At 39.1% G+C, this 12,555-nt stretch overlaps 1 protein-coding gene across 1 annotated transcript in view; it reads left to right on the top strand.

The window, feature by feature from the left end:
• The window catches only part of cacna1da (calcium channel, voltage-dependent, L type, alpha 1D subunit, a), a 57,552-nt gene that overhangs the window by 33,149 nt on the left and 11,848 nt on the right, over nt 1–12,555 (top strand). The window contains exons 13-31 of the mRNA XM_053316240.1: nt 107–332; nt 448–655; nt 1,111–1,231; nt 1,449–1,536; nt 1,640–1,670; nt 1,779–1,933; nt 2,045–2,174; nt 3,959–4,018; nt 4,097–4,156; nt 5,491–5,597; nt 5,704–5,791; nt 5,887–5,994; nt 6,091–6,143; nt 6,238–6,384; nt 6,576–6,777; nt 7,291–7,449; nt 7,748–7,858; nt 9,019–9,102; nt 9,796–9,807. Of these exons, the coding sequence (XP_053172215.1) occupies nt 107–332; nt 448–655; nt 1,111–1,231; nt 1,449–1,536; nt 1,640–1,670; nt 1,779–1,933; nt 2,045–2,174; nt 3,959–4,018; nt 4,097–4,156; nt 5,491–5,597; nt 5,704–5,791; nt 5,887–5,994; nt 6,091–6,143; nt 6,238–6,384; nt 6,576–6,777; nt 7,291–7,449; nt 7,748–7,858; nt 9,019–9,102; nt 9,796–9,807 (2,150 nt within the window). The remainder of the gene's footprint in view (nt 1–106; nt 333–447; nt 656–1,110; nt 1,232–1,448; nt 1,537–1,639; nt 1,671–1,778; nt 1,934–2,044; nt 2,175–3,958; nt 4,019–4,096; nt 4,157–5,490; nt 5,598–5,703; nt 5,792–5,886; nt 5,995–6,090; nt 6,144–6,237; nt 6,385–6,575; nt 6,778–7,290; nt 7,450–7,747; nt 7,859–9,018; nt 9,103–9,795; nt 9,808–12,555) is intronic.

Raw genomic sequence — 12,555 nt, 5'->3', positions numbered from 1 at the left:
TTGGATATCTTATGTGCCACTGTATCTCTTATCTCTTATTTATTTATTTATTTATTCCAGTTATGAATGTTTTTTAATATTCATTCTCTTTTTTTCTGGCTTTCAGATGTGGCCAACAAGGTGCTGCTAGCCCTGTTCACGTGTGAAATGTTGGTGAAGATGTACAGTCTTGGGCTACAGGCCTATTTTGTTTCACTGTTCAACCGCTTTGACTGCTTTGTGGTGTGCGGAGGAATCACTGAAACCATTCTCGTTGAGCTGGAAATTATGTCTCCCCTCGGTATCTCTGTGTTTCGCTGTGTCCGCCTGCTGAGAATCTTCAAGGTCACACGGTAAGATGGCACCATGCTGTTTTTGAGAGTGTGTATGTGTGTGCGTGTGTGTGTGTATTGTTTTCAATGAATCATCTGTATTTCTTGCCCTATCTTGCTCCACCTTTCTTTCCAGTCACTGGCAGTCTCTGAGTAACTTAGTGGCATCTCTGCTCAACTCTATGAAGTCCATTGCTTCCCTGCTGCTTCTGCTCTTCCTCTTCATCATCATCTTCTCCCTGCTGGGCATGCAAGTGTTTGGTGGAAAGTTCAACTTTGATGAGACCCAGACCAAGAGGAGTACCTTCGACAACTTCCCCCAAGCCCTACTCACTGTGTTTCAGGTATTTAAAGCCTGATCTACCATTCAGATCAGTGAACTGAACTCTATTACTGAACTCTCTCTATAGAGGGTAAGAACGTGACACAACTGTAGTGACAAACACAGACTTAGTTGCCCTTTTTTTTATTGCCTTTCAGTTGTTCTCATTATGACTTTAGTCCTCATGACATGATTTCCTGACAAATACTTAAGTTTACTTCCCAATGTCAAAATGAGGTAAAATATACAGTAAGATGTTAGGACACTCAAATTGCCATATCGTCCTATACATGTAAAAATCTATTTTTATTATTTTTGATGGCATTAATTTGTTTTCTTCCCTGTATCACAACTCTGCCTGCTCTTAGCAAGCTTAGCTGGGTTGTTTTGTTGGAGCATGTGAAAAAGTGTTATCAGTGTTTTTGACATACTACTGTTGATGAGCCCTCTACTAAATAAATATTATCATTCCTCCAGATTTTGACAGGAGAAGACTGGAACGCTGTTATGTATGATGGGATCATGGCGTACGGAGGTCCTTCCTCCACTGGGATGATAGTGTGCTTTTACTTTATCATCCTCTTCATCTGCGGAAACTGTATCCTCTCTCACTGATACTGGCGCACCTGTAGCTTCTACAGTAACAAATTATGGGCTTGTTCCTGTTACTGTGCAAACATGTGGTATTGGTTTATCACTGCATTATTATTACTGGTATAAATTACATTGCCAATTTAAACCTAAACACCAACTATAAGCCCTGTTTCCTTCAAAGTTTTTAATGAGAAAGTTGTCCTTTACTGAACACTGCTCAGATATCCTCCTGAATGTCTTCTTGGCTATCGCCGTGGACAACTTGGCAGATGCAGAGTCTCTCAACTCAGATGAGGGAGACAAAAAAGGGTGACAGCTTTGCCGTTTACTTTTTGTCAAATATTACTAATTCAAATGAATTGAATGGTAGCAACAGCGTTCTGTCATTCATGAAAATATCTGTTCATTACAGGGACAAAAAGGATGATGACAAAGATGAAAAGGTGCTCTTCATCTCTTTCAAACACTGAGCTTCAAATCATAAAGTAACTAACAGTTTGAGGAGTTCTGATACACACTACATACTCTCTTTTCTTTTTTTTCTTTTTAAGGAAGAAGATGAGGACATTGAGGAAACGGCAGCAGAGGAGGAAGACCCCGAAGTTCCATCAGGGCCTCGACCAGTCATTTCTGATCTGGTAAAGAAGGAGAAGATCACTCCTATCCCAGAAGGAAGTGCCTTCTTCATCTTCAGCACCACGAACCCGTAAGAAGCAGTTGTATATAGACTATATAAACACATGGATACATACACACAGATTGTGTTGATATCACACTGAGGACCTGTACTATGCTTTTTTTTCCCTTTCTGCTCCAGGTTTCGTGTGTTTTGCCACAAACTCATCAATCACCACATATTCACCAATCTCATCCTGGTGTTCATCATGCTCAGCTCTGTCTCACTCGCTGCTGAGGATCCAATCCGAAACTTCTCAGCTCGCAATATTGTAAGTCTACTACAGAAATGGTTTTACTGCTTCCAGTAAACATTCGTGTGCAAAGTGACATTATTAATTAACCAATTTCTGATTGTAATGTTAGTTTAGCATTTTGAGATTCTGTAGTGTTGTAGTTCTTTATTTTCGGTCCTTTAAAAGACTGACCGCACTGGTGGTTTTACATGTTTTAGTCCATTTACTAAAACTTGACTGATACTGTAAGTAATTCAAGACAATGGTAACATGAAATCTATTCAGGACAACATTGATTGAAAAAGTTATTCAGTTCATATCATTTTCAGCAAAGCAACAAAAATGTGATGATAGATTTTAAAAGGATGTCACGAGAAAAATAACATTTTTACTGAGTTTTAAAGTGTGTATGTCTGCCCATTTATCTTTCTGTCAGTGTACAATATCTACATCATCTATCCTGTCCTTAACTGCAAAACATACATTACCAGAATTACCACTGCAAAGGCAGTTCTTGTCAGGACAACGGGACAAATGCTTGAAAATATGGGCTGTCTATATTTAAACTGGACATCTGGTCACCCTGCCTCTGCTGGTCTGTTCCAGCGTTCATGATTTAGGGATTTTGGAGTCAACAGCAATCTTTTAAATCCAAGAAACAGCCATTCACATTATCCTTTTGACAGTATTGTTTGTCTCTTGGAACTGCTTTTCCAAAAACAACGCAATGCTTTTTAGCAGGTGACTCACCCATCTTAGATGTCACTGTGCCCTTGAATGCACCATAAAGGATTTTTTTTAAAGTAGTGCCGCCATCAACTCGTTGAGTTAAGGCAATCAATTTATAATAGTGATGAATTACCAACTGTACCAAACTGTTAAAGTTATGATCCTTAAGACTTTGTGATTTTATACAGATTGTTAATAATAGGGGGGCAGCAAGCACTCATTGAGCAGGAACTTCATCAAAAATACAACAAAAGAGCAGCTGGTGCCTGTTAACAGTGCAGCCAAACAAACTAACCTTGTTTTAATGAACATTCAAAGAAAATGGCCTTTTACCTTCATACCATGAGTAGAGGGAAATGCTGGGTTTGCATTAGCAGTAACTTAATACAGCACTAGGACAGTGTAAAGACAATGAAGAGTAATGAATCCGATGTTAATGAGATCAAATATTGTTTATCTGTATGTTATTAGGGAGTTTGAATAATGTGCAGGGATGGTGAACTCCACCACAAACAATGAAAGGGCCTTCTGTTCTTTACAGGGACAATGAAAATTATTATGTAGAAAGGTAATGTAAATGTAAAAACATTGAACAGCTACAAATGATTTCACAAAAATTCAAAGGTTATAACTCTATGCTGGTGTCAGTTTTCTGCATGTTGTACTTTAATTTATTTCTTGGTACACTTTGGTTGGCAATAATGTAAAGAACATGCAATTTATATTTCATGAGCTAAAATAGCAAAAACACTGGTACAGTCCTGTAAGTAAACCCTCAGCCAACTCATATGTTTGTCTCAACATCAGTTCCTTCTAATGATTTTAACTGCACCATCACAACTAGGATCACTGTGATTAATTTAGGAATATGTTTGGTATAAGAAAAGGTGTACTGAAACCACCCTTTGTCATATTAACAAATCACTGGATACTTTTGCAAATCATTTTAACACTACTGTGATGTTTACTCCCACAAGCTCTTTCCAGAAAATGCTTCAAATGTTTGTTTTTTTCATTTATTTTGTTTTCATATGATGTATGAAGCTGCACAATGAACTGTCTTTGTTAAACATGTACGTTGCTTTTTGCAGATACTTGGTTACTTTGACTATGCTTTCACGGCTATCTTTACTGTTGAGATCGTGTTGAAGGTAAATGTCCTGTGTCCCCTGTCCGTGCTGTGACTAACCACACCCCAATAACACTCCAAACGTCTCGTTGCCTTCCAGGTCCTAGGCTATGCAGATTATGTCTTCACTAGTATGTTTACATTTGAGATCGTGTTGAAGGTAACCCCTTAAATGACAACGAGAGCCTTGCTGCATTTTTTCCTTGTGTGTCACCTGCCACTCAGTACAACCTGGCTTGTTTGTTTCCTTTCTCTTATTTACTTTTTTCTTCATGGCACCTCTTTTAAAAAAAAAAGAAAGCACAAAAACAAAACAAATATTGGAGTATTTAGTTGCTATTTTGCATACACAAACACAGGATTTGTTCAAATTACACTAATCAAAGAACTCATGTTGGGGGAAGGAAACATCACATCAACATTACATTATACTCACATGGGTGTCACTTCATTCGGGCAGTCATCGCTGAAATGATTTTGATGATGCAGATACGTAAAAACATGATGCAACTCTTTGTGCAATGCAACAAATTTGAATGGGCTTTTCAGACATCGTTAAAGCATTGGCTGAAGTTGAGTTTCAGTTTCAGGGAAGTGTTTCTAAGACGTAAAGTCAACTTCAGTCAAAGCTAACTCCATGCCGCTCCTACTGACTGTTCTTCAGATTACCCATAAAAGAGGGGGCAAAACCAACCATGTTCCTGCCGAGCATGGTTCAGTCTGCTTTCCTTGACTGAGTGCATAGAAATGTGGAGTTGTCTCTGCAGCCATTTGGACTAAAATATGCTAAATCCACTGCTCTTTGACTGAGATTTCTCGAATGCTCTTTGTTAGCACGCTCCTCCCTCTGCAGGACTCCACATTACTTGCACTCAGAAAATTAATCCTTTATTTTTATTATTTGAAGAAGAGTTATTTTGGCTGGTTTTTCTTCTCTGCCTGCTGAACTCTGAACTTTTAATAGGGAGCTGCTTCCCCTTATTCTGAACTATTAAAGAACATAATGGAATGTGCTTTAAGATGACGGTCCACATGAATGTGACAGTAAGGCCATTTCTACTTTCCAATCACTATAACTAGAGCTATTGCAGGTAGTAAATATCCCCGGCATCATGGCAACAAAACGCATGTTTTATTGCCTCATCCCATAGTCGATTGTGAAATGAATGACTTACTACTACATTCATGTAGTTAAGGGCCGTGGGGGTGGTAAAGGTAGATTTAGCCTCCTGTTTCATGGCTCTGAGCTCGCCACCCCAAATCAGAGTGATCTACAAGAGTGTGAAGAAGTGTGTGTGTTTGACTGAGTTGGTAAATGCTGTATATGTGAGTGTGTTTATTTCTGATATATCATGTTTGCACAGTATGTATGTCTGTGTCTTCTGAGGTGTGGAGTGTAAGTGTGACATTATTTGTGTGTCTGGTGTGGATGAAATGTGTTTTTCGTTTTATTTTCTTTCTTTCCTGCACTAACTTCTTCTGTCCTCTCCTCAGATGACGACATACGGAGCTTTTCTCCATAAAGGAGCCTTCTGTAGGAATTACTTCAACCTCCTGGACTTGTTAGTGGTGGGGGTTTCCCTTGTCTCCTTTGGCATTCAGTGAGTACAAACATAGACACATTGGCCCCCGATTGTTGTACAAACAGCAAAGATGCAGCCCAATTTAAGTTAAATGACCCTCCGCACATTTGTTTTCCTCGTTTAGGTCCTCGGCCATCTCAGTGGTGAAGATTCTTAGGGTCCTTCGTGTTCTTCGACCCTTGAGAGCCATCAACAGAGCCAAAGGGCTGAAGGTGCATTGTCCTGCAGTGTGTCCACACTTATAACCAAACTGAGACTCTTCTGTTCAGTATGAATCTAAAATATTTTTTATCTTTTTGTCTTACAGCATGTGGTGCAGTGTGTGTTTGTGGCCATCAGAACAATCGGTAACATCATGATTGTCACCACCCTGCTCCAGTTCATGTTCGCCTGTATAGGGGTGCAGCTATTTAAGGTCAACAGCATTGTACTCATGAAGCCGTGTGTAGATATTTAGTTAAATGTTTAATTGTGAATCATTAGAATTAAATTAATTTGTTTTCATCCACAGGGAAAATTCTATCGCTGCACAGATGAGGCAAAGTCCAGCCCAGAAGAGTGCAAGTTAGTTTTAAACTGTCTTGTATCTGCGCTGTAGATAACTTGCATTTACCATCCTAGTTTGTGTCTTAACCATCATGATGTCATTTTCTTAAAGGGGCACGTTCATCCTGTATAAGGATGGAGATGTGAACCAGCCAACCATCCACAGACGACTGTGGCACAACAGTGAATTCAACTTCGATAACGTCCTGATGGCCATGATGGCTCTGTTCACTGTGTCTACTTTTGAAGGCTGGCCTTCGTAAGATTCCCACTTTATTACTATCAAAGTTTTGAATTTTTTGCATTTAATAAACAGCATACAAGAATTTGAAATAACATTTTGTCTGTGAAGCTCATTTCATGCACAAGATGCAGCTCAAAGAGTACAACGACAGAAATTAACAAGTGATGGTAATGATTGCCATGCTCTCTGGTGTTGTCTCTTCTCAGGTTGCTATACAAGGCCATCGACTCCAACAGGGAGAACCTCGGTCCCATTTACAACTACCGTGTGGAGATTTCCATCTTTTTCATCATCTACATCATCATCATTGCTTTCTTTATGATGAACATCTTTGTAGGTTTTGTGATCGTCACATTTCAGGAACAAGGAGAGAAGGAGTACAAAAACTGTGAGCTCGACAAGAACCAGGTCAGAGTCAGCAAGTATACGAAATGTGCTGTGTGTGTGTGTGTTTGTATGTGTGTGTGTTACAGTACAGTATATTGATAAAAGTTTGGCACAGAGATGAGAAATGAGGATCAAATGATATAAGATCTTTAAGCACTGCAAAATGCTTATTAAATCCAATACTACTACTAAATGCAATATTTTTTGATCCACACTTGCACAGAAACTTTGTAAGTTACGTTAAATGTCACAGCAGAAACATTTTGATGAAGTTTTAGGCATTTTCTGAAATCTGTCACAATTTAAACATGTGTACAGAGCGAAGAAAGAGATTTACATCCTTAATAGCTTTGCAGTGTAGAAACGTGGCAGTGTTGTATTATGATGGACGAAGATGATCTGATTATTATGAATGGCTACTGCGGTACCTATTATTTATGTCATTTTTTAAGATCTAAGCTCATAACATTTGTCTGTGTTGGATTCAAATATCAGTATCAAGCATTAAAACCAAGTCTATGTGTTTCCGTGCAGCGTCAGTGTGTAGAGTACGCTCTAAAGGCGCGTCCGCTGAGGAGATACATCCCCAAGAACCCTTACCAGTACAAGTTCTGGTATGTGGTGAACTCCACTGGGTTTGAGTACATCATGTTTGTGCTCATCATGCTTAACACGCTCTGCCTGGCTGTACAGGTAAGACGTCAAGTTATTACACCCCTAAAACCAACCAGTTTTGTGAAAAAAATGTGTCAGTAGAGAAAGAAAATGGTTCAGTAAACCCACAGAATAATTTGAAGAATGCTGTAATAATAAAAACTATAGACACTGATATAAAATTAGACTAAAAATAATGACTTTCTCATTTTAAACAATTTTGTATGAATATGTTGTTTATTTTTCCATCTTTCTAGCTAACATCTTTGTTTTGTGGTAATTATTTACATAATAATAGCAGCTCACTTTTCCTTAACTGTTCTTGTCTGTTCTGCAGCACTACGGCCAGTCGGCGCTCTTTAACTATGTAATGGACATTCTCAATATGGTCTTCACTGCTGTCTTCACTGTGGAAATGGTTCTCAAACTCATCGCTTTCAAACCCAGGGTGAGCCGTCCCACACATGTCTTCACACACAACTACTTCCAACAGACCACAAACACACATTGACTCAAATAGGATAGAAAAACCTCCACTGAAAACACACACACATTTTTACTTAAGTCACTTTTGGGGTATTTACATGGATTTACCTTTACCTTAACCTTGCCCACAGACCCAAAAATCAGCATTTCACAAACTGGGGAAACAGCTTTTGTCCCCAAATGGACAAACCATCCCCAATCAACTGCTCTTAGGTCCGGTGTGTGTCCCTGAAAGTGACTTAAGTCATACTCACACACACACAGACATATATTTACTGAATCATAGTTTTATTTCTAAATCTTTATGAACAGAGCAACACGTGTAAATGTGATAATATTGATGAGTCGATGAATACTTTTTTTATTTTTCCCTCAATGCGACTTGCCGGCCAACAGCTCTTTGTTCAGAAGAAGGACAGGATGCTAGTAAGAGAGAGTGTGGGGTGCAGTGCTGACATTTTGATAACAACCCTCACTGTTTGTCAAGTTTTTGGCAGCAGTGTTTTTGCATGTAATATTAGAATTAACATCAATAGATCTAGAACTCTGCAGCTCAGCAATCTCTATAAATAAGGCACTTTAATCAGCTCAAGTAGCCAGCAAGGGTTGCTGTGTGTTTTAAATTAGTAGCATAAGCGGATATAAATTTGAGTGTGAGAGTAAAGACTTGTTTTTCCTGCAACTTGCCCAACACTCGCTCAACCTTGTTTAGGGCTATTTTGGAGATGCCTGGAACGTGTTCGACGCCCTGGTTGTGATTGGAAGCATAGTAGACATTGTTCTGAGTGAGATAGATGTAAGTAAGCTCAGCTTTAACTGGCCCCGCCACTCTCTGACCTCTCTCTCTTCCAGCCATCGGCTCACACTACAGGCTTCTAGAGCAAGACTTCGATTTCTGACCTTTTATCTGATTCTCTTAACACTGTCTCTATTGTCTCTCTTTTTTTCCTCCCTCATTCTACCTCTCAAATCCTTTGACTCATTCCTTGTCTTCCTCTCATTTTCCACCTTTCCTTCATCTGTCTGACTCTGTTTCCTCCTGCACCTCCTCACTGTATTTCTCCACCTCTCTCTTTCATTCCCATCTTCACTCTTACATGTCATGTCATGCATTAACAACAGCACTATTTCGCTGATGCTTGGAACACATTTGATGCCTTAATTGTTGTCGGTAGCGTCGTCGATATTGCTATCACTGAAGTTAATGTAAGTACTACTTTTTTTCTGACTCCACAGTTGAATTGAAGCCTTACAGGAAAGCCATATGGCCATCACCAGAATTACGCGTTGAAATTTGATTATCCTCTAGTGTTGTAACGTTTTTGGCATGCGGACCCATGAAATTAAACTATCTGTGACCTGTCTTGACAACAGTTGGGAGCAGGTCAACTGGGGAGTGATTTTTCCATTTTATTTTGAAGGATTTTATGAGCCTAAAGAGGTGAATGTATGTAATAGGTCACAAACAAAAGCAGAAAAAATACAAAATAACCTCGTAATCATCATCAACTTTAGTTTGTTCAGTTGTAACTTCCACTTTAAAATGGTATCTGCTAAACTAAGAGCCCAATGAGTGTGCTAAAACTCTACATTACATGTTTATTTTCAGTTTTTTAAAGTGCCATCAGCTTAATCTGTAAAGCTTCAGTTTGACTTCAATCAATGTCCTCTTTTTATCACTGCTACATCTAATAGTCTGTCATTGGAATATTGTTGGTTTTCCATGTCCTGAAGTCAACGTGTTTCAGTAACTGTTTGTTGCAGGAATTATGACAAAATTTGTGAAAAACATGCCGCCTCTCAGATGTCTTTGTGAACTGAGGCCTGTATTTGGTTCAGAGCAGGATGATTTATCATGTTGTTGTCTAATTCTTACTTTTGTTCATTTTGTTTCCATAGAAACTTGTAGAGGCAAGTATGGCAATGAATGAAACTGTTGTTTGTGTGTAACCTGTTGTTCATAACAACTTTATCTTTGGGACCCCTTTATAGTGCGAATGGATTATAGAAGTAAATTATTCATGCGATGCTTTATTATCTTGGGCAAAAATATATGTTTATTTGTAATTTCACAATACAGTAATAGAGATTTATCAAATTAGATTTAATTTAAATTGAAAGCTTAATTTAATCAATCAAAGTCACAGTGAAAATTCATGTCAAAGCTCAATAAAATAGTAGATAACTTGTCCTCCATTCTACTACTAATGGCAACATACTCTTCTCTTTATGGCCTGGCTCTGCATAAAAATACTAAAACAAAGACTAAATGTCCATTTTGGTGTTACGCTTTGAGTTTAACTGGTACAAAAATGGTGAAGATGCTCAGATTTGTTGTCTAAGACACATACAAACACCAGGAATGCTGAGAGACCCAGTTTCAAGTTTCTTAGGAGTAGTTATGCTAATGATGGTGCTTGTAATAAGTGCAGTTTAAGAAAGACTCACATCCTCTTCTGAGTGCTCCTGTGTTTTGAGCTGCAGTGCTGTTTTTCTGGAGTTATATTTCATGTTTTCTGTGTCTTCTCAGTTTCAAAATGTGCAAATGTGTCTGCATGAGTGTATAAGCAAGCACTAACTTTGTTTAAAACGTACAATGGTGTGAGTGGGTAATTAATTGTCATGCATGTGTCTTTTCTTACGTGTGTACAGTATGTACTTTAGGGCGTGTTGTATGTATGAGCGTGTGTGTACTTTACATATGTGTGTTTTGAATGTTGGGACATGATGTTGATGTCACAAGGGCTTTCATAGTGGTTCTTGTGAGGTAACTTTCATCCATAACCTCCACTTATTTCTGGTTTGCATTGCATGCAGTTGTTGCTCTTTGTGTGACTGAATCATTCTCGTTAAATTTAATCATTTGTAATAGCTGGTCTATGATGGCTTTGCTTTTTAAAATCATTGTTTGTTGCTACCTGCTTGCCTTTATCCATTCCATCATAAGTTTCTCGCTTGACCACCGTGACCTCTCGAAATGCATGCTGGGAAGTGTCAGCCATTCACCTCATTACCTAACGTCCTTTCAATGTCCCGCCTCTCACAGATGGCGCTCGGCCACCCGCTCCATTCCCCTCCGGTCAGTTTTTTCCATAGAGCCTTGTGAAGCTTGCCTTTTTCTCTCTTGCCATACCCCTCGATCTTTACCTCCAGACAGAATGGCCCTGGAGCTCAGAGCTGCTCGGAAATGTCCAACCTACACAACATTAAGGTCAACATCTGTATAGAATCTGTGAAGCTCAAATAGCTCGAGGAAATCTTGATGAGATTTGTTTTTAAATCTTTTACTTACCTTAAAGTTGTGTAGGCCACTGCGGCTTCACCTACGGCTGATATAAGGCATTAATATTACGGAAAACAGATCAGGTCACAAAGTAACTTGTAAGGAAATCAAAGTTGTTTCTACCACAGAATTAAACATAGATTATGCTTCAGTTATCCTCCACAAATGAAATAAAAAGTCTGTTCTGTCACTGTGCAGTTCTCAGGTAAGATTCTGTGGACTGAAAAATTCCAAAGTGGATCAGAAGACACTAAATTAGTCCTGATTTCTGTACATTAACACTGATGGTGGTTTACTGCAGCTGAGTTTGAGGTTCTTTGATGATCTTGTGTTTGTGTCTCTGTGAGTGATTGTCTCTGTGTTTTGTTCTGTCTTCCTGTAGTGAGCTCTTAAAGCTCAGAATGGAGCTCAGAATGGAGCTCATGTGTAGCGCAGGTGTGTAGACTCCAGTCAGGTGCATGAACACTTGTACAGCAACTCTCTACCTCTTTACGCCTCTTTACTCCCTCTCTGCCTTTCCTCTTTTTCCCAATTCAGTATGACTCAATCTGTCTAATTTCACTTTCTGTCTCAGTTTGGGTCTCTATCTCTGTTCTCCTCCCTCTCTCTCCCTCTCTATCATTCAATCATCTCTTTCTGCACCAGACTGTGAGAGCGCCCTGCTATGGCAGTTTTGTTGCGGGGCACTACCGACATGCATGAGTTGCTGCATTGCTATGAGTTCACCAGTTGCTCTTCATCATCCAAATGTCTTGCGTGTGCGTGCAGTGCTTCCCAGCAACGTGGCAATGCTGAACGCATGCTCCATCAATGCTGTGGCCAGGATTACCTAAAGAACCTCCTCAAGCTAGTTCTACATTTTATCATTTCTGCCCATTCTGCACCTCATACAGATGGATTGTGAAGTATTGTGCTGAGGGATTTGAATGAAGCCATATCTGTCTGGAATATGTCTTTGTTTTCTGTGCTGAGTTCTGCTGTCTGATATTATTTTAGGCCTTTTCAGTGTTGAGTAATCTCATTATCATTATACAGGTTGAGTCTAACCACCAATATGATAGATGTTTCTACTTTCATGTTGCACCTGGACTCTCTCTGTGTGTTCAAATGCTCGCTAAATACTGCCAATACCCTGTTATGTACTGTTAATGACATGAATTGCAACTGTGTATGGATGTGGACCTGAGTGAGCAACTGTACAGTTTAGGTATATGTTCACTCTTATTTCGGTTCAGCAAGCATTTTCATTACAAGCCACTTTAAAAACGTTGTTTTAAAAATACTTTATTTACTGGTAATTCATTACAGGCCAGAAGAGGATGAGATTACAGCCTTTTATGGACACCATTAAATATGTATTATGCACACAATGTATG

This window comes from Scomber japonicus, chromosome 3, assembly GCF_027409825.1.
Source record: "Scomber japonicus isolate fScoJap1 chromosome 3, fScoJap1.pri, whole genome shotgun sequence".
NCBI lineage: Eukaryota > Metazoa > Chordata > Actinopteri > Scombriformes > Scombridae > Scomber > Scomber japonicus.
Note: the sequence above shows the minus strand (reverse complement) of the source record. Positions and strands in the feature narration are given on the sequence as shown.